Source organism: Macaca fascicularis, chromosome 6 (assembly GCF_037993035.2).
Source record: "Macaca fascicularis isolate 582-1 chromosome 6, T2T-MFA8v1.1".
Classification (NCBI taxonomy): Eukaryota; Metazoa; Chordata; class Mammalia; order Primates; family Cercopithecidae; genus Macaca; species Macaca fascicularis.
The window spans coordinates 98,543,846-98,569,915 of NC_088380.1; the positions used below are offsets into that span (position 1 = coordinate 98,543,846).

The 26,070-nt window shown below is 37.4% G+C and overlaps 1 protein-coding gene across 18 annotated transcripts in view; it reads right to left on the reverse strand.

The window, feature by feature from the left end:
* KIAA0825 (KIAA0825 ortholog) overlaps positions 1 to 26,070 on the reverse strand; it is a 473,576-nt gene that overhangs the window by 401,503 nt on the left and 46,003 nt on the right. For 2 of the 18 annotated variants that reach the window (XM_073993824.1, XM_073993838.1), the window contains one exon: positions 21,093 to 21,344. The exons of the other annotated variants lie outside the window; for them this stretch is intronic. In XM_073993824.1, the coding sequence (XP_073849925.1) occupies positions 21,093 to 21,100 (8 nt within the window). In that variant the 5' untranslated portion in view covers positions 21,101 to 21,344. The remainder of the gene's footprint in view (positions 1 to 21,092; positions 21,345 to 26,070) is intronic. 18 annotated transcript variants of the gene reach the window in all.

Genomic DNA, 26,070 nt, shown 5'->3' on the forward strand with positions numbered 1-26,070 from the left:
CCCTATATGGTCTGGAAAGAGAAGGCATGAATAATCCACCCCTTGTTTAGCATATCATCAAGAAATAACCATAAAAATGGGCAACTAGCAGCCCACAGGGCTGCTCTGTCTATGGAGTAGCCATTCTTTTATTCCTCTACTTTCTTAATAAACTTGCTTTCACTTTATTCTATGGACTCACCCTGAATTCTTTCTTCTGCAAGATCCAAGAACCCTTTCTTGGGGTCTGGATAGGGACCTCTCTCCTGTAATGGAATAATTTATTTTTCTCACTGTAGATTAGTTCTGCTTCTCTGTTCTCTCCCAGGCCTTGGTAGAGGCCTGGAAGTAACCTAGAATCTGTTCTGCTTCTTATATTGTGGTCAACATTCATAGCTATATGTGCTAACCACCTAGATTTTCAACTTGTTGAGAAAACATTTCAAGGAAGCAAACGCTATTGCATAATGAGAGGAAGGGGCTAACCTGTTTAGCTGCTCATAAACATTTCTTCAGCGCCTTCCCTCCTTGATGACTACCCTGTAGCCTACTTCATTCTGTTATTTTTGTCTTTGAAGGTGGCATTACTCCAGGGAATGGCTCTTACTACCATAGCAACTTCCTCTTTTGCATGTTGTAGAGGGTTGTTTCCATGCCTCCAGTTTCTTTATTGGTCTGAGCCTCTTTACTTTCTATCTTCCAGAAATATCCCAATGGCACCTCATATTTCTTTCAAGTTTGCTTTACTACATGTCTTTACTGACATTTCAATAGGATTTCAGGAGGGAAGAAAAGTAAATACATGTGTTTAGTCCTCTATCTTCAGAATTTTCTACCTTTTAATGTCTCATACTAAGGCAAATATGCAAAAAATTATGGGACTTTTGAACATCTGAAACTTGATGTACAGAGTGTCAGGAAGGCAGAGTAAGAAGGCTGAATAGAAGATGTCACCAAGGGTTCTCCGTGCAGGAACACCAAATTTTAACAACTAAGTACACACAAAAAAGCAGTGTCATAAGAGCCAGAAATCAGGTAAAGTTACCTGGTTTTAACTTCCTATCACTGAGAGAGGAACTGAGAGGATAGAAAACACATTGCTGATGTCACCCTCCCTCATCCCTTGGCAGCAACCACATAGTGTGGAAAGATAATCTACGCACTTAGGAGAGGGAGAACACAGTGGGTTGGGTGGGGTGGGGGGTTGGCATTGAACTCAGTGCTGCCCTGTCACAGGGGAGAGCAAAGCTGTGCTGGGCCCAGCTGGCACCCACCCATGGAGCGAACATTTGAAACAGCCATGGCCAGAATGGAATCTTCCATCCCAGAGATCAGAACTTGAGTTTCTCTGCAATCTTCACCACCACAGGCTGCAGTGCTCTGGGGTCACAGGTAAACTTGAAAGGGAGTCTAGGATACAAGGACGGCTATTCTTAGGCAAGCCCTTGTGCTGTGCTGGGCTTAGAACCAGTGGACGAGGGCAGTACATGACCTAGGGAGACACCAGCTGGGTCAGCTAAGGGAGTACTTGTGCCACCCCTCCCCCAATCCCAGGGAGCACAGCTCACAGTTGCAAAAGATACTCGTTCCTTCTGCTTGAAGAGAGGAGAGTGAAGAGTAAAGAGGACTTTCTCTTGCATCTTGGATACCAGCTCAGCAACAATAGTACACGGTACCAGGCAGACTTGTGAGGTCCCTACTCCAGGCCCTAGTTCCTAGATGACATTTCTAGACAAATCCTGGACCAGAAAGAAACCAGCTGCCTTGATGAGAACAACCCAGCCCTGACAGGATTCGTCGCCTGCTGACTAGAGAGCTCTTGGTCCCTGGATAACTAACAACGCTATCCAGGTTGTATACTGTGGACCTCAGGTGAGATTCTTAGATATGTTGACTTTAGGTGAAACCTAGCATATTCCCAGTTGTGATGACTATGGTGAAAGACTCCTTCTGCTTGAGAAAAACAGGGCAAAAGTAAAAGGGGCTTAGTCTTGCACTTTAGGTACCAGCTCAGCCACAGTGGGGTAGAGCACTAAGTGGGCTCTTGAGGTCCCCAAGTCCAGGCCTAGGCTCTTGGATGGCATTTCTGGCCCTGCCCTGGGCCAGATGGGAGTCCACTATCCTGAAGGGTGAGTCTCATGCCTGGCAACATTCACAACAAGCTGACTGACTGAAGAGCCCTTGGGCCCTATGGGAACATTGGTTGTAGTCTGGCAAAACTCCATTTGGGCCTGTGGTGATGGCGGCCACAGAGTTAGGCTCCTCTGCCTGTGAAAAGGGGAAGGAACAGTGGGAAGGACTTTGTCTGGTGGTTTGAGGGCCAGCTTAACCACAGTAGAACAGAACACCAGATAGATTTCTAAGGGTTTTGACTCCAATCTCTGGCTCCAAGACAGTATCTATGAACCCACCTATGGCGTGGGGGAACTAACTGCCCTGAAGGGAGGCTACAAACCTGGCTGGCTTCCCCACCTGCTGTATAGAGATTCCTACAGCCTTGAGTGAACATAGGTGGTAACCAGTCAGTGGTTACAGCAGCCATCAGGCAAGACCCAGTGCTGTGCTGGCTTCAGGTCTGACCCAAGGAAGTTCTAGCAGTGGTGGCCACAGGGATGCTTATATTACCCCACCCCCAGTTCCAGGTGGCTCAGCACAGAGAGAGAGAGAGAGAGAGAGAGAGAGAGAGAGAGAGAGAGAGACTCAGACTGTTTAGGAGAAAGTAAGGGAGGAGAACATGAGTCTCTGTTTGATGATCTAGTGAATTCTTCTGGATCATATCAAAGATTGCCAAGGTGATACCTCTGTAAGATTGCAAGAACCATAGTGTAATTGGGCATGGGGCCCAAGTCCCTTCAAATACGTGGAAAGCATTCCCAAGAAAGACAGGCACAAACAAGCCCAGGCTGTGAAGACTACAATAAATACCTAATTCTTCTATGCGTAGGCACAAAACAAACAAACAAACAAACAAAAAACCCCACAAGCATCAAGACCATCCAGGAAAACATGACCTCACCCAATTAACTAAATAAGGCACCAGAGACCAATCCTAGAGAAACACCTACATGTGATATTTCAGATAGCTGTGTTGAGGAAAATCAAAGAAATTCAAGATAACACAGAGAAGGAATTCAGAATTTTATCAGATAAATTTAACAAAGAGATTGAAATAAAAAGAATCAAGCAGAAATTCTGGAATTGAAAAATGTAATTGACATACTGAAGAGTGCATCGGAGTCTCTTAATAGCAGTATTGACCAAGCAGAAGAAAGAATTAGTGAGCTCAAAGACAGGCTATTTGAAAATACACAATCAGAGGAGACAAAAGAAAAAAGAATAAAAAATAATGAAGCAGGCCAGAAAATCTAGAAAATAGCCTGAAAAGGGCAAATCTAAGAGTTATTGGCCTGAAAGAGAGAAAGAAAGGGGCAGAAAGTTTATTGAAAGAAATAATAAAAAAATATGGCACCTCAAATGTAGACAGGTATATCAACATTCAAGTTCAAGAAGGTTATAGAACACCAAGCAGATTTAACCCAAAGAAGACTACCTCAAGGCATTTAATAATCAAACTCCCAAAAGTCATAGATTAAAAAAAAAAAAAAAAAAAGGAATCCGGCTGAGCATGATGGCTCATGCCCGTAATCCCAGCATTTTGGGAGGCCAGTGCAGGTGGATTGCCAGGTCAGGGGTTTGAGACCAGCCTGGCCAACATGGTGAAACCCTGTCTCTACTAAAGATACAAAAAATTGGCCAGGCATGATGGTGTGAGCCTGTAATCCCAGCTATTAAGGAGGCTGACGCAGGAGAATCACTTGAACCCAGGAAGTGGAGATTGCAGTGAGCCAAGATTGTGCCAGTGCACTCCAGCCTGCATGACAGGGTGAGACTCCATTTCAAGAAAAAAAAAAAAAAAAGAATCCTAAAAGCAGCAACAGAAAATAAACAAATAACATACAATGGAGCTCCAATATTTCTGGCAGCAGACTTTTCAGTGGAAACCTTACAGGCCAGGAGAGAATGTCAGGATATACCTAATGTGCTGAAGGAAGAAAAAAAACAAAAAACAACTTTTACCCTATAATAGTATATCCTGCAAAAATATCATTCAAGCATATGGAAAAAATGAAGATTTCCCAGACAAAAGCTGACAGAGTTCATTAATTAAAGACCTGTCCTACAAAAAATGATAAAGGGAGTTCTTCAAGCTAAAAGAAAAAGATGTTTATGAGCAAGAAGAAATCATCTGAAGATACAAAACTTACTGGTAATTGTAAGAACAAAGAAAACACAGAATATTATAACAATGTAATTGTGGTATATAAACTACTCATATCTTAAATAGAAAGACTAATGATGAATGAATTGAATAATAATTAAAACAACTTTTCAAGATGTAGACAGTACAATAAGACATAAGGAGAAACAACAAAAAGTTAAAAAGCTGGTGAACTAAGTTAGAGAGTTTTTACTAGTTTTCTTTTGGCTTGCTTGTTTATGCAATCAATGTTTAGTTGTCATAAGTCTAAACTAATGGGTTATAAGATAGTATTTGCAAACCTCACAGTAACCTCAAATGTAAAAAACGTAGAGTGGATACGCAAAAAATACAATGCAAGAAATTAAATCAGATCCCCATAGAAAATCACCTTAACTAAAAGCAAGACAGGAAGGAAGGAAAGAAGGAAGAGATAACCACAAGACAACCAGAAAACAAATAATAAAACAGCAGGAGTAGGTCCTTACTTATCAATAACAAAACTGAAAGTAAATGGACTAAACTCTCCAATCAAAATACATAGAGTGGCTGAATGGATAAAAAACCAAGACCCAATGGTGTCCTGCCTACAAGAAATACACTTCCATCTATAAAGATACACAAAGACTGAAAACCGAGGGATGGAGAAAGATATTCCATGCCAAAGGAAACAAACAAACAAACAAAAAGCAGAAGTAGCTATACTTGTATCAGACAAAATAGATTTCAAGACAAAAACTGTAAGAAGAGACAAAGAAGGTCATTATATTATGATAAAGGGGTCAATTCACCAAGATGATACACCAATTATAAACATATATGCACTCAACACTGGAGCATCCAGATATTATTATAATAAGCAAATATTATTAGAGCTAAAGAGAGAGATAGACCTCAATACAATAATAGCTGGAGACTTCAACGCCCTACTTTCAGCATAGGACAGATCTTCCAAAGAGAAAATCAGCAAAGAAACGTTGAACTTAATCTGCACTATAGAACAAATCGTCCTAATAGATATTTATAGAATTCCTTCATTCAGTGGCTGAAGAATACATTTTTCTGGTGTATTTTGCTCCTCAGCACATAGATCATTCTTAAAGAAAGACCATATGGTAGGTCACAAAACAAGGCTTAAAAGATTCAAAAAAATGAAATAATATCAAGCATCTTCTCTGGTCACAATGGAATAAAACTAGTAATTAATAATAACAGGAATTTTGAAATTGTACACACACAGATATTAAATAATATGCTCCTGAATGACCAGTGGGTCAATGAAGAAATTATGAAGCAAATTTTAAAATTTCTTGAAACAAATGATAATGGAAACACAACATACCAAAACCTATGGGAGCCGGCGCAGTAGCTCACGCTTATAATCCCAGCACTTTGAGAGGCCGAGGCAGGCAGATCCCCTGAGGTCAGGAGCTCAAGACCAGCCTGGCTAACATGGTGAAACTCCATCTCTACTAAAAAAATACAAAAATTAGCCAGCTGTAGTGGCGGGTGCATGTAATCCCAGCTACTTGGGAGGCTGAGGCAGGAGAATTGCTTGAACCCAGGAGGCAGAGGTTGCAGTGAGCCGAGATGAAGCCACTGCACTCTAGCCAGCCTGGGTCACAGAGTGAGACTCTGTCCGTCTCAAAAAAAAAAAAAAAAACCAAAAACAAAGAAACAAAATTATGGAATATAACGAAAGCAGTACTAAGAGAGAAATTCATAGCTTTAAGTGCTTACATCAAAAAAGAATAAAAACTTCAAATAACCAAATGATGCATCAAGAACTAGAATAGCAAGAGCAAACTAGACTCAAAATTAGTAGAAAAAAAAGAAATAATAAACATCAGAGCAGAAATAAATGAAACTGAAACAAAGAAAACAATAGAAAAGATCAATGAAACAAAAAGTTGGCTTTTTGAAAAGACAAAATGGACATCAACAGAGGACTGGATAAAGAGAATGTGGTACATATACACAATGGAGTACTCTCCAGCCATAAAAAAGAATGAGATCCTGTCATTTGCAACACCATGGATGAAACTGGAGGTCATTATGTTAAATGAAAAAAACCAGGCACAGAAAGACAAACATCAAATGTGCTCACTCATCTGTGGAAGCTAAAAATTAAAACTCTGGTCCTGCACAGCAGGGAAACCAATCAATCTGTGCCACCTGCATTTCTAGCCAGAGAAACAATTTGGTGGACTTACCCAGGGTGAACCCACCTTTGTACTGGCCAAACCACTGCACATCTTCATCCAAGCTGGAAAGTCCGCCAAACTGAACATAGATTACACTACTATGCGAACCTATAACCAAAGTCAAAGCACCCCACCCAACTGACACCGCAAGACCCATCTATAGGAATAAATCTTTCTCTATGAAAGCTACTCCATTAAATTGGAAGAGGCAACTATTATACCAAATGTGAAGAAATCAACATAGGGACATATCAAACATAAAGAAAGGAAACATGATACATTTGAAGAAACACAGTAATTCTCCAGTAGTAGACACTAATCACAAGGAACTACATAAAATGCCAGAAAAAGTATTCAAAATAATAAAACTCACTGATATATAAGAGAATGCAGACAGACAATTCAATAAAATCAGGATAATACTTTGTGATTGGAATGAAAAATTCAACAAAGTGATAGATATCATAAATATGAGCCAAATAGAAATCTTAGAGCTGAAGAATTCCAGACATAAAATAAAAAAAATATAGAGCTTTAACAACACACTAGACCAAGCAGAAGAAAGAATACCTGAACTTAAAGACAGGCTTTTGAAATAATACAGGAAGAAACAAAAGAATGCAGAAAGCCTACTGGGTTTATGGGACACCATTAAATGCACTAATTTTCACATTATGGGAGTTCCAGAAGGAAAAGAGAAGGACAAAGGTGTACAAACCTTATTTAATAAAATAATAACTGAAAATTTGCCAAGTTCTGGGAGAGACATGAACATCCAGATCCAGGAAGCTCAAATATCCCCAAAAAGTTTCTGTTCAAACAGATCCTCCCTGAGGCATATAGTAGTGAAATTGTCAAAAGTCAAAGAGAAAAAAAAAATTCTAAAAACAGCAAGAGAAAAGCAGTAAGTCATATTTAATGCAATCCCCATTAGACTAAGAGCAGATTTCTCAGCAGAAATCTTATAAGCCTGGAGAGAATGGGATAATATGTTAAAAATATTGAAAGCAAAAAACTGCCAGACAACAATAATACACCTAGCAAACCTATCCTTCAGAAATGGAGAAATAGTCTTTCCCAGCAAGAAATAACAAAGGAAACTCATCGACATATATTGGCCTTATAGTAAATACTTAAGGGAGTCCTACATCTGAATGTGAAAAGATGGTAACTACCACCATGAAAATACACAAAATTATAGAACTCACTGGTAGAAAAGGAGAAAGAAAAAGGAATTAAACTTTATCACTACAGAAAACCACCAAACTACAAAAATAAACAGAGAAATTAAGGGAAAAAAGATATACAAATCAACAAGAAAACAATACAATAACAGGAGTAAGTCCTCACTTATCAATAATAACCTTGAATGAAAATGGATTCAATTCCTCAATTAAAACATATAGAAATGGATCAAAGAACAAGACCCAACTATATATTGCCCACAAAAAAACTACCCTCATCTGTAAAGACACACAGACTGAAAGTGAAGAGATGGAAAAAGCTATTCCACACAAAGAGAAATCAAAAGCAAGCAGAAATAGCCATCGTTATATCAGATAAAAACCAAGTCAAAACTCTAAAAAGAGAAAAGGAATGATATTATACAATCATAAAGGGATCAGTTTAGCAAAAGTATATAACAATTCTAAATATATATGCACCCAACATCTGAGTAACCAGATATAAAAGGCAAATATGAGATGTAAAGGGAGACACAGACTGCAATGCAATAATAGTTGGGGGCTTCAACATCCTGTTCTCAGCACTGGAAAGATCATCTAGACAGAAAATCAACAAACATTGGATTTAAATAGATCAAATAGACCTAATAGACATGTACAGAAAATTCCACCCAACAGTTGCAGAGTACACATTCTTTTAATCAGCACGTGGAATATTCTTCAGGACTGACCATATGTTAGGACACAAAACAAATCTCAAAATATTTTAAATAATTGAAATCTTATCAAGTAACTTTTCTTATCACAATGGAATAAAACTAGAAATCAAAACAACAAGAGGAACTTTGGAACGTGTACAAATATATAGAAATAAAACAATATGTTCCTGAATGACCAATGAGTGAAGAAAGATATTATGAAGAAAATTTAAGTTTCTTGAAACAAATGAAACATAGCAAGATATGTCTGGTTGAAACATAGTCTGGAAGACACTATGTTAAATGAAACAAGCCAGGAACAGAAAGTTAAACACTGCATGTTAACACTTACATGTGATAGCTGAAAAAGCTGACTTCATAGAAGTGAAGAGTAGAAGAGAGGTTAGTAGAAGCTGACAAAGGTAAGGGGTAAAGAAAGAAAGGAAGTGATTTGTTAAAGGATACAAAATCACAGCTAGATAGGAGGAATAAGTTTGAGTCTTCTATAGCATTGTAGAATTCCCATAGTTAATAATATACTATATATTTTCAAATAGCTAGAAGAGAAGAAATGGAATGTTCCCAACACAAAGAAATGTAAATGTTGGGATGATGGATCGACTAATTACTGTGATCTGAATACTATATGTTGTATTTACTGAAACATCACTATGTACCCATGTATAACTATTAAATGTAAATAAAAACATTAAGTAAAGGCTGGGCGCAGTGACTCACGCCTGTAATCCCAGCACTTTGGGAGACAGAGGTGGGCAGATCACCTGAGGTCAGGATTTCAAGACCAGCCTGACCAACATGGTGAAACCCCTTCTCTACTAAAAATACAAAAAATTAGCAGGGCATATGGCGGGCGCTTGTAATCCCAGCTACTTGGGAGGCTGAGGCAGTAGAATCGCTTGAACCCCTGAGGCAGAGGTTGCAGTGAGGCAAGATGGCGCCATTGCACTCCAGACTGGGCGGCAAGAGCAAAATTCCATCTCAAAAAAAAAAAAAAAAAGTAGAAAAAAATTTAAGGCTAGGCGCAGTGGCTCATGCCCGTCATCCCAGCAATTTGGGGAGGCCAAGTCGGGTGGATCACCTGAGGCCAGGAGTTTGAGATCAGCCTGGTCAACCTGGTGAAACCCCGTCTCTACTAAAAATACAAAAAAATTAGCCGCGTGTGGTGGCGGACGCCTATAATCCCAGCTACTCAGGAGGCTAAGGCAGGAGAATTGTTTGAACCTGGGAGGCGGAGACTGCAGTGAACCGAGATCGCGCCACTGCACTCCTGCCTGGGCAACAAGAGCGAAACTCAGTCTCAAAAAACAAAAAACAAAAACAAAAAAAAAGAAAAGAAATTTAAAAACGAGGAAGATAGATTAGGCTCTCAGATTTCTTCCAGCTATAAAATCGTGATGTTCTCTAAGAACCAGCAGGAGAAGGACATATTTCTGAACCCAAATCAGTTCTTCAAGGGACTTGACTATTTTGTTCATCAATACTACCATTTTTCTTGTCCCTTGGACTGTCAGAGCCACTTTTGACTTTTCCCATTTCCCTTCTCTAGGCACACTACAGAGAAAACTGAAGTAGAATCTACAGCTTAGCAAGAAATAATTTGTGAAAAAATAAAATGTGCGGCAGCAAGATATTCTTCTATGGTGGTCTAAGAGATCTCCTGTAGAACCCCTGAAACTCTAAGCTCCATAAAATATTCTGTGAGGCAGTAGTTATCTCATGTTCCCAGGTTCCCCTGACTTGGCAGACTCCTTACTCAACAAAAGATGTCTGAGACCAAGTCAGACATCATTATGGCATGCCACCACATGGAAAAGGGGTAACATTAGGGAATCATACCTTCACAGGCCATCATGTATCCTTGGTCTATTATTCCTTATATTCTATATTTTATTTGTGTTATTCTTTATACTGCTGGTTTGCTTTGTGTTGCTGGTTTGTTAATAAAGCAAAGTGAAAATAAACTGACCAGGTCACCATTCTTAAACATGCATCAGCCTTTTCTTCTCGCCTGGCTCATTTTTATTTTGCCATTCATATTTTGTCAGAAAGTCATATTCCTACGTCATTTACAAAGTCCTGCCAAGATTAAAAAATTCAATATTTAACTTTTACTAAATCTTGGAAATTGTATGTAATTCAGTGATCTCATTCATTGAGACCTGGATTAAAGCTATAATGGCTAAATAATAATGGTCATGATAACAGCCGACTCTTATGTAGCACTTATATGAGCCAGGCATTGTTCTGTGTAATATATATATATATATATATATATAAAATATATATATATAAAATATATATATATATATATAAAATATATATATATGAATTCATTTAATTCTTAACATAAACATATAAGATAGAAACTATTATAATCTTATTAAAGATATGGAAACTGAGGCACAGAAAGGTTCATGACTTGTCCAAGGTCACTTAGATATGAAGTGGCAAAGCTGGGATTCCTATTGCTTCAAGGGCTGTCCTGAATCACAATGCTATAAATTGCCTCTCTGTATAGACTTCAACTTTTATAAAAAATTAATATTTTACCTCTTATATATGTTGATTTATTTTCTGCCATATACATTTAACAGTTTTCCCTAGAACTATTATAAATGTCCTTCATTTTGAAGTCTACATAATTGCAAAAACAAAAACAAAAAACAAAACATAAAAAACAACACCATCAACTTTTTTAAAGGCCAGAGCGTACTTGTAATATTTTAAAGTTGCCTGAAATTTCTTTCTTCTCATTAATTACTGGGAGTTAAGATTTTAATGTTTTAGCCTTCCCCCAGTGATGACATAAACACTCCAGTGGATCTCAATTTGTTGATAGTCATTTAAACCCCTTATATATTGAAGTCATATTAGGAAACAAAGAACTTGTTATTCCATTCAATTTATGTTCTCAACTCTTATCTATATATTAGATTTTCTTATATAGACTGCTATGCTTTCTGCTAATAACTGTGGAAGTTCTGGTTACTATAATTATGTAAACTAGATTATCAATATATATCTAGTAAGTACTCATATTAATATACTATGACTATTAAAATTCCTCCATTTAAAATATAAGATACTCCACTGTAACTCTATAAATTATTTATATATGAGTGTGTATGAAGTAGAAATTGACAGGATCAGTCAGAATACACCATTGTAGCTTGACAAGCAAACAGAATTAATTGTCATATGATTTACTCACCAATTCTGACATTGCTTTCTTTATTTTTCAATGCAGTTCTCTTTCTATAAAATATTCTCCTTTTAATAACTCTTTATAATTTTCAATATGCAATCCTAGCCATCTCTTGCTTTAATGGAAGGTAAAACCAAGATAATATAAATTCTAATTTTAGCATTCTTTTATAACTGGTACTCATATATTTCACATGATTTCAAAGTTATAAAATTACTGTATCTTTTGAGATTAGACCTAGATAATGTCACAGATCATGAGATTAATGATATTAACTAATGAATTTTCAAGTATAGTAAAAGTTTATTAATTTGAAGATCTGCATTAGTAGAAAAGTTATGGAGCACTTTTAAAAAGGCAGTTTTGTATTATGTATCAACTGGGAATAATAAATATAGTTTATGAGATATTAATTACTTTTATTTATTTATTTATTTATTTATTTATTTATTTATTTTGAGACAGAGTCTAGCTCTGTTGCCCAGGCTGGAGTGCAGTGGCGCAATCTCGGCTCACTGCAACCTCCACCCCAGGGTTCAAGACATTCTCCTGCCTCAGCCACCCGAGTAGCTGGGATTATAGGTGTGTGCCACCATGCCTGACTAGTCTTAGGGGTTTTTTTTTTTGTATGTTTCATAGAGACAGGTTTCTCCATGTTGGCCAGTTTGATCTGGAACTCCTGACCTCAAGTGATCCGCCTGCCTCGGCCTCCCAAAGTGCTGGGATTATAGGCGTGAGCCACATGCCCGGCCAGATGTCAATTACATTTTAAAGAAACTCTCTTTTAATAATTTAGTAACAATGATTTGAACTTAGCATGCACTTTGTATCAAAATGCTTTCTTCTAAAGGATTTAAGGTTCTTAAATTATGTTCCAAGAGTTTAAAAATTTCTCCTAAAATGTTAATAATTTTTCTAAAATATTGGTGACATTATTATTTAGCTTAACTTTAATTTGATTTAAAAAATCTACCCATTACAATATACTTTTATGCCATCCAGAGCTTTGTTCCATGAATTATCACCAGTCTTGTGTCATCAATATCCCTTTCAGCAGACTATAAACATGTCCAAGCCTCTTACTTTTTAGAAACCAGCAAACCTACCCCAGTAATCCTTCCTTTCATATCCCAGCTTCTCAAAATAGCAGTCTACATTTCCTGTGTTCTCACGTCTCATTTACTCCTCAACCCAGAGTAATAATTTCTGCCTCGAACCTTACACTAAAATTGACAAAATATTTTTCAGTTCCTATCACACTTAATCTCTTTGCACTATTCAGTACTGATAGCTACTCCTTCCTTGAAATTGTCTCCTCTCTTGACAATCTTCCTAGTTTTCCATCTTGTCTCTCACACCATTTATTTGTTTACCAGGCTCCTGGTAGGAAACATCATTTTGGGTAGCTGGCCAGATCACATTTCTTTTTTAATTAATTAATTAATTAATTTTAAGATAGGTTCTGGCTCTGTTGTCCAGGCCTAAGTGCAGTGGGACGATCACAGTTCACTGCAGCCTTGACCTCCTGGGCCAAGTGATCCTCCCACCTCAGCCCCCTTGTAACTGGGACTACAGGCACGTGCTACCACACCTGGCTAATTTTTGTAGAGACTGGGTTTTGCCATGTTGCCCAGGCTGCTTTTAAACTCTTGGGCTCAAGCAATCTACATGACTCAGACTTCAAGGTACTGGGCTTACGGGCATGAGCCACCATGCAAGGCTCATTTCTTCTTTTTTTTTAAAAATCAAATATACAACATACAGATATATAATGAGGGTCCATTTCTGTGTGATAGGACCTAATCCTAGTCATAATGGATTTAGGGTTAGACCATTATGAGAGACAGGACTAGCTGGGTTTCCTAGCTGGGAAGGTGACTGCATCCACCTTTAAACATGGGCTTGCAACTTAGCTCACACCTAACCAATCAGGTAGTAAAGAGAGCTCGCTGAAATGCTAATTAGGCAAAAACAGGAGGTAAAGAAATAGCCAATCATCTATTGCCTGAGAGCACAGCAGGAGGGACAATGATCGGGATATAAACCCAGGCATTCCGGCCTGGCAACAGTTACCCTCTTTGGGTCCCCTCCCTTTGTATGGGAGCTCTGTTTTCACTCTATTAAATCTTGCAGCTGCACACTCTTCTGGTCCCTGTTTGTTATGGCTCAAGCTGAGCTTTTGTTCACCGTCCACCATTGCTATTTGCTGCCATTGCTATTTGCTGCCATCGCAGAACTGCTGCTGACTTCCATCCCTCTGGATCCAGCAGGGTGTCTGCTGTGATCCTGATCCAGGGAGGTGCCCACTGCCGCTCCTGATCAGGCTAAAGGCTTGCCATTGTTCCTGCACAGCTAAGTGCCCAGGAGGCGCCCACTGCTGCTCCTGATCAGGCTAAAGGCTTGCCATTGTTCCTGCATAGCTAAGTGCCTGGGTTCATCCTAATAGAGCTTTACACTAGTCACTGGGTTCCACGGTTCTCTTCCGTGACCCATGGCTTCTAATAGAGCTATAACACTCACCACATGGCCCCAGATTCCATTCCTTGGAATCCATGAAGCCAAGAACCCGAGGTCAGAGAACACAGGCTTGCCACCATCTTGGAAGCGGCCCACCACCATTTTGGGAGCTCTGGGAGCAAGGACCACCACCTCCCCCCACCACCCTGTAACATTTAGATATATACTAAATGAGTTTTGAAATTTGGAATGGAGGCAGGGATAAGACATCACTGGTGGTAAACCAATCAAGTTAATTCCAGCCTCCCAAAAGCATGTGTATGAATTTTTTTGGCTGAGGCCACTACAAGTGTAGTTTTTGCTCTTCCCTGATTACTCACAAAGTTTTCTTTTGGTTATGTGAGATACACACAATAAATCCTCTCCATGCTCCACTGCCCAACACTCACATTTTTTCCCCTTAAACTAACCACAGTAGTTTTTTGTGTTAAATTAATAAATATCTTGATAAGCTTCTTTCCCATATCTGCCATTAAACACCAATATTCACCACACAGGCTTCTCTCTAGACCTGTGATGAGGTTTAGGACATGTTATCCAAAGTTTAGAGTACTTCCGCACTTGAGTAAACAGCAGAAACAGGAAAGTCTCTCTGACTTTCTTCCTGCCCTTCTTCTCTGAAGCAGATTGTAAAAGAATTCTCCGCCTCCCACTGAAGTAGGTCATAAGACCTTCATTCCACAGGTGCATTCCCTATACCCGGAAGAAAGCAATGTCCTTATCTCTGAAGACAGAGACATACAGAGAAGGATGAGAACAAACAGATCTTGCTAAATTCCACCAATTTATTATTAGATCATAGCCTTTTGTCATCCATCATAATTCTGCATGACTGTCCATAAAAATATATAAGTTGTTCTGTTTCCTTAGGTCTTCATTTCTGAACACTCCCATATCATGTAAAATTTATATCAAATACATTTGTATGCTTTTCTCTCGTTAATCTGTTTTCTACTTACAGGATCCTCAGCCATGAACCTAAGATGGGAAGAAAGGATATTACTTTTTCTTCCCTTCACCTATATTCTTTTAAATACCTTTACTGAGCTTTCTTCAAGCAAATCAACTGCATTTTATGCAATTTTTCAAGAGTACTTTTATTTTATGTTTTCTATAAAACAATTTATATTGTTTTGGAAAATGTTGTAAAGGACTATAGGGTGCCAGGGAAGATCCCTTCTTTCTTAACTGTTTATCTTTACTACAGATTAACTTCCCTCTTACGTTTTCTATGTTAAGACTTTATGACTATCACACTGTCTAAGATGGAATGTTAAATACTCTCTTTTAAATAGGACACAAAATGAAAACAAGCTGTTTGGAAATGAAAACAAACTGTAACTAATTAAATTATTGTAACTCATAAACCAGCCTTGTATAGAAAATGGAACAATCTTATTGAATTTATTTTGTTTTCTACCTAAGCAAGACTTTAACTGACCCCATTTCCCTGGAGTCTGTGTTTCTTGGAATGGCTACTCCCAGTTTTTCACTTGAATAAACTCTTTAAAACTGGATTCTGATCCTTTTGATCATTTCAGCTTGACACCATCATCTCTATGATGAAAATTCAAAGTCTCTATTTCTAATTCTAGTCCTTCCTCCAAAACTCCAATACATATTTCCAAGTACTTACTAGACAATTCCACATCACTGATTCAAAGGTTCTTGAAACTCATGATGGTGATCAAAATATTTTACCACAAAATGTATTTCATATTGTGAGGTGGCTGTCAGAAGGCTGGGAAACAGAAATGGCCCTGCAAAGCTGTCTTTTGTGAGGAAAACATGAATCCATAAAGAAACTGCATTAATGCAGCCAGGCCTTCTCTTGTCTGGATCTAGGAAAGATTAAGCGAGAGCCTAACACCTCTAAAAGTCTGAAAAGAAACATTTACCATTGTTTCTCTGAGGGCTGCTTCCTGTGAGGTTTCATCAACATAACAAGACCACCTTGGCTAGTCAAGCCTCTTCTCTCCCTCCTATAACTTAATTTACCTTCATAACCCATTCTTGGCCATTCCCTGAGCCCTGGTCCTTTCTGTAACTTCAAGATAGTATATAAGCTCTTATTGGGAGGGGTAGAGGTTGGATCTTCGTTCTGAAGGCTCCTGTATATATACACAAAAATAAATTCATATGTCTTTTCTCCCACTCATCTGCCTCATGCCAGTAATTATTTTCAGCAAACCTTCAGAGGGCCAATGAAAACTCAGTATGTCCAAAATTTAATTCAGAGTCTTTCCTTAAACTGGCTTCTCTTCCTGCCTAACAGGATAACCATTTACCTAATCTCCCTGTTTCTTGTCTTAACATCTTGAACCAGGTATCAGCAAACTATGACATGGTTGTTTTCTATGGCCTGAAAAGATAGTTTTTACATATCTAATAAGTTGTAAAAATAAAAAACAAAAAAGAATATGCTACAGAGGCCATATGTGTCCACAAATCCTAAAATATTTACTGTCTGGCCTTTTGGTTATTTCAGTCATAATAGAAAATGGTTGCTGACCCCTGTTTTAAATGATCACCAAGTTCTCAGATACTTTTCTCCCTAAGATCTTAAATGGTCACCAAATTCTCTCAAAGATGACATTTACCTCCGTCTGCTACCAGTGTCGCAGATTTGGACATTATTTCTTGCTGAAAAACCTCCCATCTGACTTCCAAGACTCACATCTTGTGGTATAATTATATACACTTGTGTGCGCATGCACACACACACACACACACACATACATTTGCTTTTAACTCCTTTCCCCCTTCCTGGCACAGAGCTCCAAAAACCTTTGGAATTTCCTGAGTGATTGAAATGTCTCTTGTTATTCACAGGTGACTTTCTGTTTATGAGGTTACTCAGGAGGGCCCCTAGAGAGCTTCAGGATGGGAGCTGGTCTAAGAAAAAACAACCATTTGATTACTGCATTGTTAACTTTCAGTTCCACTCCCTCTAACTCTAACCTCTAGAGACAGGAAAGGGACTTGGGATTGAGACCATTCACCTATGACCAATGATTTAATCAATCGTGTCTACACAATGGATTTCAATGAAAATTCTTAAACAAGGAGGTTCAGGAAGTTTCCAAACTGGTGAACACATCCATGTCTTGAGAGGATGGCACACCCAGAGAGGAAGTTCTGTGCCATAATCCTCTTCCTTACTTTGTCTTATGCATTTCTCCCATTTGGCTGTTCCTACCTTGTATGCTTTCTAATAAAACTGTATGTATACTGCTTCCCTGAGTTCTGTACATCATTCTAATGAATTATCGAACTGTGGCAACCCCCAAATTTGTAGTCTTGTGGCAGAAGTGTGGGTCATCTGGGAAACCCACCTGCAGCTGGCAGGTGAAGTGAGGGCAGTCTTATGGGTCTGAGTTCTTAACTTACAGGGTCCTGGTAGTGTTAGAATTGAATTTGAATTGAATTGTAGGACACCCAGTTGGTGTCTGTCTTGCAAATAGACTCTAGGCTTCTCATTTTATAAATTTGATCTGATCATTTCACTACCCTGCTTAAATAAACACAGAATTTTCCACAATGCATATTAAAACTCATCTTGTTTTACATACATATAGTTCTTTATATTTAACTTAATTTCTGTCAGGCCTCTGAGCCCAAGCCAAGCCATCGCATCCCCTGTGACTTGCACATATAAGCCCAGATGGCCTGAAGTAACTGAAGAATCACAAAATAAGTGAAAATGCCCTGTCCCGCCTTAACTGATGACATTCCACCACAAAAGAAGTGAAAATGGCTGGTCCTCGCCTTAACTGATGACATTCTACCACAAAAGAAGTTAAAATGGTCAGTCCTTGCCTTAAGTGATGACGTTACCTTGTGAAAGTCCTTTTCCTGGCTCATCCTGGCTCAAAAATCTCCCCCACTGAGCACCTTGTGACCCCTACTCCTGCCCTCCAGAGAACAAATCCCTTTTAACTGTAATTTTCCTTTATCTACCCAAATTCTATAAAACGGCCCCACCCTTATCTCCCTTGGCTCTCTTTTTGGACTCAGCCTGCCTGAACCTAGGTGATTAAAAAGCTTTATTGCTCACACAAAGCCTGTTTGGTGGTCTCATCACACGGACGCGCATGACAATTTCTCTTCCAATAAAATAATTATATTTTTCTACTACAGCCGTTCTTGATTGATATCTTGAAACAGCTTTTTAGTCATAACTTCCTCTACACTAATAATGTTCTCAGTAGAAAATCGTATTTATGAAAGGCATTTATTTCACCAATGTAGATAATACTATTTAAACGCTATATATAACTATAATAACATAACTTGAGTATTATTAAACAGAAAAAAGTTACTTACGAATGTGGCTTAAATAATTTTTAAATGGCTTTTAAACTATTTAAGCCATTTTTTAAAAATTGTGAAAAGGTAGGAAGCTATCAATTAAAATTTAAATGTGATACCTTAAAACGTCTTTTAGTTTCCACCTACAAAAAAAGGATGTTAGATAAAAATGATTTTTAAAGACTCTCTAGTTTTAAAATTCTATGATTTAATCGTGTGATCTACGTCTTTAATATTTAATCTTCTGTCATACAGCCTTTGTAGTATACATTTTAATTCCATAGTTCAATAGAAGTATAATTTGTCGGTGGTTAAGACAAATTCATATGAAATAAGCTGAAAATCTATTTAAAAAACAATCAATGAAAGTAAATTTTGGATTTCTTCAAGTTAAATCTAAAAATCCACCACTATACTTGCTTTTTATTTTATTTGCTGCTTTACTTAACAGTGAATCTATCATATCAACATAGTCATCATGATCCAAGCTGCAAATAATAGAGAGTGTCAGTGTCAATTTTGCTTTCTCACACTTGCTTCCCTTCACTTCATCTGATTTTAATAATCCCTGTCAAACCACAAACAGTCCAAATTACCTTCATGACACAGAAGCTTTCAAGGAGCAGACAGAATCTCAACTTTCATTTAGCAACTACAAAAGAAAGCTGTCCAGCTGGACAAATATTATTTCCACACTTGACAATCTCTACAGTTAAGCATGCATTTTAATTTTAACTAAACCTGCCAGGAGTTTGATATGAGCTCCTTGTTTTGTGTAGACTGACTCACAGGATTATCAGACCAATGACTGTAATTGAGACGAAAGAACCTAGCATTTATCTACTAAGAGATGAATCACATACCAAAGCTGAGGCATCAAAATGAACATGTAAGAGATAGTATGTAGGTATAGACTGCAGGGGAGAAACTACTTAAGTGCTTTAACTACTAAATAAATTTTAAATATCTAGAACACATTCTTGATGTAATTCTGAAAAGTAACAGCTAATAAGTCAAACCATAAAACAGTTACAATTTTACCCATAGACACTATTGAGAAACAGGTTCTGAAATGAAATCTAAAGAGATTTTAAAAGATGTTTTAAGCCGGGCATGGTGGCTCATGCCTGTAATCCCAGCACTTTGGGAGGCTGAGGCGGGTGAATCAACAGACGTCAGGAGTTTGAGACCAGCCTGGCCAACATGACGAAACCCCATCTCTACTAAAAATACAAAAATTAGCCGGGCATGGTGGTGGGAGCCTGTAATCCCAGCAATTTGAGAGGCTGAGGCAGGAGAAACACTTGAACCCAGGAGGCAGAGGTTGCAATGAGCTGAGATTGCTCCACTGCACTCTAGCCTGGGCAACAAGAGCGAAACTCTACCTCAAAAAAAAAAAAAAAAAAGGTGTTTTGGAATCACTCAACTTCAAAGTCAGATTTCTAGAAAAGTTCTATATATCAATTATAGTGAAACTGATGTCCTTGACAAGTTATCAAAGTACACTCAATACAAATCAATATGCCCTTGTACATACAATGTAAAACTAAAAAAAGTTCACAGTAAAAATAAACAATAAGCTGTAGAGGAATACTAGAAAAACAGTTACAGTGTAAAACTATAACAATGACAATTATATCTTTGAAGTTTAATTGATTAAAGTTAAATCTAAAACTTTCCAACTGTAAAACATTTCTGTGAGCATTGCCTTTTTAAGTTAATTAATTAATTTATTTTTGAGACGGATTTTCACTCTTTCGCACAGGCTGGGGTGCAATGGTGCGATCTCGGCTCACTGCAACCTCCACCTCCCGAGTTCAAGCAATTGTCCTGCCTCTGCCTCCTGAGTAGCTGGGATTATAGGCACCTGCTACCACACCTGGCTAATTTTTGCATTTTTAGTAGAGATGGGGTTTCACCATGTTGGCAAGGCTGATCTCGAACTCCTCACCTCAAGTGACCCACTGCCTTAGCCTCCCAAAGTGCTAGGATTACAGGCGTGAGCCACAGTGCCTGCCCTGACCATTCCCTTTTTAAACTAGGCCTGAGTTCCTCCTAAAGTTATCAGAACCTCAAAATTGTCTGATGTCAGTCTTCCCTCCAACCTGCTACACTTGACACTAGTTCCAGCTTTCTTTCTTCCCCAAAGGCTAATCCATTGGATCTCAGAGCACTGTTTTTCTACCACTTCTATCTTGACTACCATAACTCAGGTTCCTTTACCAGCTCCTTTTCTTTCTATTTCCCCCCTCCCTTTTTTTTTTGCAGACAAGATCTCATTCTGTCACCCAGGCCGGAATGTAGTGGCATGATCAAAGCCTACTGCAGCCTTGACCTCCTGGGCTCAAGGGATCCTCCCACCGCAGACTCCCAAGTAGCTACGACTACCAGCATGAGTCACCATGCCTAATTTTTGAGTGTGTGTGTGTGTGTGTGTGTGTGTGTGTGTGTGTGTGCCGGAGATGAGGTATCCCTACGTTGCCCAGACTGGTCTCTAACTTCTGGCTTCAAGTGATCCTCTTGCTTCAGCCTCCCAAAATGCTGGGATTACAAGCACGAGCAACTGCTCCTGGGCTAGGCTACTTGTTACAAGAGTAGGTTAGAGTCTGTTTACATATCCAGTTAGGTTATGGTTCACTGTGTATGAAGAAACTGAATTTAAAATATGTAAGAAGGCAGCTTTAGATTAAACTTATCCCTTTAGGTTAAACAAACCCCATCATCTGGATTAGTGCAGCAGTTTTCTAATTCTTTCTTCCTTCCTTCCTTCCTTCTCTTTCTCTTTCCTTCTTTCTTCTTTTCTCTCTTTCCTTTTTTTTTTTTGGTAGAGATGAGGTCTCATACTGTTGCCCAAGCTGGTCTCAAACTCAGGAGTTTGGGATTACAGGTGTGAATCACCATGGCTGGTCTCCCCGTTTTTTTGCATCATCATCTTCTAACTCATTCTCCATCTGCTGCCAGAATGATCTTTGTAAAACATAGGAAAAAAAAATCCATGTTTATAGCAAGATTTTAATTCCTTTTTATTTTATTTTATTTTTTGAGATAGAATCTCCCTTTGTCGCCCAGGTTGGGTGCAGTGGTGTAATTTCAGCTCACCACAACCTCTGCCTCTCACGTTCAAGCAATTCTCCTGCCTCAGCCTCCTGAGTAGCTGGGATTACAGGCGCCCACCACCACACCTGGCTAATTTTTTAATTTTTAGTAGAGATGGGGTTTCACCATGTTGGCCAGGCTGGTCTCAAACTCCTGACCTCAAGTGATCTACCTCCCTCAGCCTCCCAAACTGCTGGGATTACATGCCTGAGCCACCGCAACTGGCTGCAAATTAACTCTAAGTGACTGGGAATAAAGTTAGACTCTTAAGAGAAAATTAGGAAAAGGTAGGTTGTAGTGGGGAAACGGTGTGTTCATTTTATTTTTTAAATTCTTTTTAATCGATAAATTATAATTGAATATATTTATGGGCTACAAAGTGATTTTATGACATACATATACAGTGTGGAAAGATTGAATCAAGCTAATTAACATATCCATTGCCTTCAATACTTATTATTTATTCCTCCTGTCTAAATGAAACTGTACCCTTTGACCCACATCTCTCCATTCTCCTCACTCCCCAGGCTCTTGTAACCATTGTTCTACTGTCTGCTTCTATCAGTTCAATTGTTTTAGATTCCACATATAAGTGAGAACATGCCATATCTATCTTTCTGTTCCTGGCTTATTTCACTTAGTGTAATGTCCTCCAGGTTCATCCATATTGTTGCAAATGACAGAATTTCCTTTCCAAGGCTGAATAGTATTCCACTGTGTATATATACCATATTTTCTTAATCCATTAATCTGTTAATGGACACTGGGGTGGTATGTTCAATTTTAGAATAATGACTTTGAAATACAAGAAATATATCTAGCAAGCACTTAGAAAAGGGGAAATTGAATGAGAAGGAGGGAATGAAGCATATTTACACAAAATGCCCATATAAATTACCATCCAAATCAGGACTTTTTTGAGATTAAAAAGCAGGTACCAAAAATTATTAAAATTATATAATTTTTGAAACACATATTACTAACCAATTAAGTAGTTTTATTATAATTGCTGATGTATAAACTAATTACATTGAAACACTATTTTTAAAAATAATATTCTTTCAAAAAAGTTTGTATCTTTGCTTTCAAAAGTAAAAATATCTTTATATTGCTTGAAAAATAAATAAATAGATGATTCTTGATATATTTTTGCATACTTTAATGAGTTTCTTAGCTTTATCTGTCATCCACAGATATTTCTTGAAAAATGCATTTAAAAATATGATTGTATTATTTTTATATTTTTCCAAGTTTCATTTTATTGTTAGCAAATTTAAAATTGTTCACACCATGAATAGACTCTTCTATGTAGATTATAATATTTTTAATTGAGAAAATACTCTCTCTCAGGTGATAAACTACCTAGTAAATTTACTAAGTTCAGAGCAAATTTTGCCATATGAATTACATTCTCAATTTTAATTTTTAGTAATGAAATACATAAATATTCTAGCTTAAATATTTTTACAGGTACTATTTTTTTTTTTTTTGCCTCCATGCAGGTTGCATTTCTTTGACCAAAAATTTAAAAAGACAAAACTCATCAAATAAATGTTAATGATTATTTTGAACAGTTTGCTAAACTGTAAGTGCTGCAAAACCATAACATTTCTCAGTTTAACATCATTTTATATCAGAATGTAAATGTATCCAATAGAAAATTTCATCTCTATCAAAAGATTTTCCCCATAAGTCTTGGGTATTTCAACGCATAATTGGGAATTTCACAATTAAATCCTGCATGTAGTTTGAGTGCTTATCATTTAATTTGTTCAATTCTTCCTTTGATTTCATGGGGATACATTTCAATATCCTCCCATTTGCAAGCTTTGTTTTCAATAATTGCAATTCCGTAAAAGCTTAACATAAGCTGAATATTTTGCCCTCCATTTGTTGAATGCTTTGATTAAATATTTCTAATGGATTCAGAAGAAACTGTGGTCAAAATTTAGAGGACATTTTTACAAAAATGTTTAATATTATGATGGGACACTTAAGTTGATTTACAAAGTAATTATTCAAAGTCTCAGACATTTCTGATCCAAAAAGAAAGTGCATAGTGTCATACTTTTGTTTTATTCAACTTCAGTCTAATCATGAACATTTATAGGCTGTTTACCTTGTATATGTATAATCATATTTGTACTTGACAACTACATGTTCCATTTGGATTGGTAGAATATTGCAGATTTGGGGGATATAACTATGAATTACTGTGTGCATTACAAAATATTTCAAGTATAGTTTTCCCCACAAGTTCTAAATTTGCTAAAAGAAGGCATTTATATGATGTTGTGTTCCACAACAATATATTTTTAATAGTACCAAGAGAAAATAATTTTATCATTGATGTTGCAGTTTATAACTTAATTTGCAATAATATTCACAATACTGTCAAGTGTTTCAACTTCAACAGAATGAACTTTCAAATGCTTTACTTTGATTTAATGAATTAGATAAGAAATTTGAACCATTAATATTGGAATTAATTGATTTTCTACAATTAGAAGTATCCAGTAATACTGATGTACTACTGGCATAATTTAATGATTGACGTTCTTCTAATGGAGGGAATACACTAACAACTATTGTTTCACTTTTCATACATGCACAAGAAAACTTGAAACTAAAAATAAAGGAAATTAATTCAGAACAGTCACTTGATCTAAATAAAAAGTCATGCCTGACAGAGTGGTATACAAATGTACCTTCTGTGGCTAAGTATTAAAAGGTAGTATTTTTAAATATGGTCTTAAAATAAAACTATGCATTAGATGTTGATGCCTCTTTCACTGTTTTCATGTGGTCAGTTATACCATTATAGAGTCATCATGGTGAATGGTAAATGTCAACAAATATTTTATGTGAGTTACACATTAATTATTTCCAGCAAATCAAGGAAATTCAGTATTGTCTGATAAATGTGCACTGATATTTTGTTTTGTTATCACTGTTGCTAAAAATGATATTATAAAATAAAAATACATTATCCAATAATAAAATAAATAAGTAGTTGTAGTTTTATGCCGTATGGTACATGATAAACAAAACCTTTTTAGTGGCCGTGCACAAAGGCATGTGCCTGTAGTTCCAGCTACTATGAGACTGAGGTGGGAGCATTGCTTGAGTCCAAGAGTTCAAGCCTGTAGTGTGCTAGTATTGTGCCTGTGAAAAGCTGCTGCATTCTAGCCTAGGCAACATAGTGAAACTCTATCTCTTAAAAAAAAAAAAGCCCCACAAAAAAACCAAGTTTGGACAATATTCACTCTATGACAAGACTAAATAAATACTGGGAAATGTGCAATCAACTGACCAGGGCACGGGCTGGCAGCATTAAGTACTTCTGCTACCACCATCACCCAAACCTGAAGGAGTTAGCTGTACTTAACTGCTCATGTCTGAGTGTACTCACTTTATCAGTAAGCACCCTTCCTACCATTCTTGAAAAAGATGTTTTACTTTACAATCCTTCTGGAAAGAATCTAAAAAAGAAAAATGGGCTATTGGCAATTTAGCCACATGTTAAAGTGTGAGCTTCATTCATTACACTGGTGTCTCACATATGAGACCATGTCACAGTTTAGAAGTACACAGTATAGGTCTATCTAAACCTATTCTGGTTAATTTATATATAACTGTTATATAATGCTTCACTCAAAAATGAAAAATCTGCAGTTCATTAAAAATTATAACCTACCTTTCTATGGCATGACATGGAAAGATTTCCAGAATATTATATTATTTAATTTAAAAAATTATAGAACTATATATACAGCATAATACAGGATATTTTTGAAAAAACAAACTATCCCATAAAATAATAAAGAATACACACTAATCTATTAGCAGTGCTTATCTGTGGGTGATAGAATTAAAAAGGGACAGCTGAAAGGGAATTTTAATTCTTTATAATCTATTTTTGTTTGATATGATAATGAGTGTTTCACTTTTGACATCTGAGAAGTAAAAAATCAAACTCTAAAACATTTGAAGAGATTTATTCTGAGCCAAATATGAGTGACTATGGCCCATAACACAGCTCTCAGGAGGTGCTGAGAACATGTGCCCAAGTTGGTCAGGGTACAGCTTGGTTTCATATATTTTAGGGAGAAATGAGACATCAATCAAATATATTTATGAAACACATTGGCTTGGTTCAGAAAGGCGGGACAACTCAAAGCGTGGGGGGGAGTTGGGGGGTTGTTCCAGGCTATAGGTAAATTTATACATTTCCTGGTGACAATTGGTTAAGTTTGTCTAAAGACCTGGGATTGATAGAAAGGAAATGTTCAGGTTAAGATAAAAGATTGTGGAGACCAAGGTTCTTTTTAAGTCTTTCTTTCTTCTTTTTTTTTTTTTTTTTTGAGAGGGAGTCTCGCTCTGTCACCCAGGCTGGAGTACAGTGGCACGATCTCAGCTCACTGCAACCTTCACCTCCCAGGTTCAAGCAATTCTCCTGTTTCAGCCTCCCTAGTAGCTGGGACTACAGGCATGTGCCACCATGCCTGGCTAATTTTTTGTATTTTTGTAGAGACAGAGTTTCACCATGTTGGCCTGGCTGGTCTCAAACTCCTGACCTCAAGTGATCCACCCACCG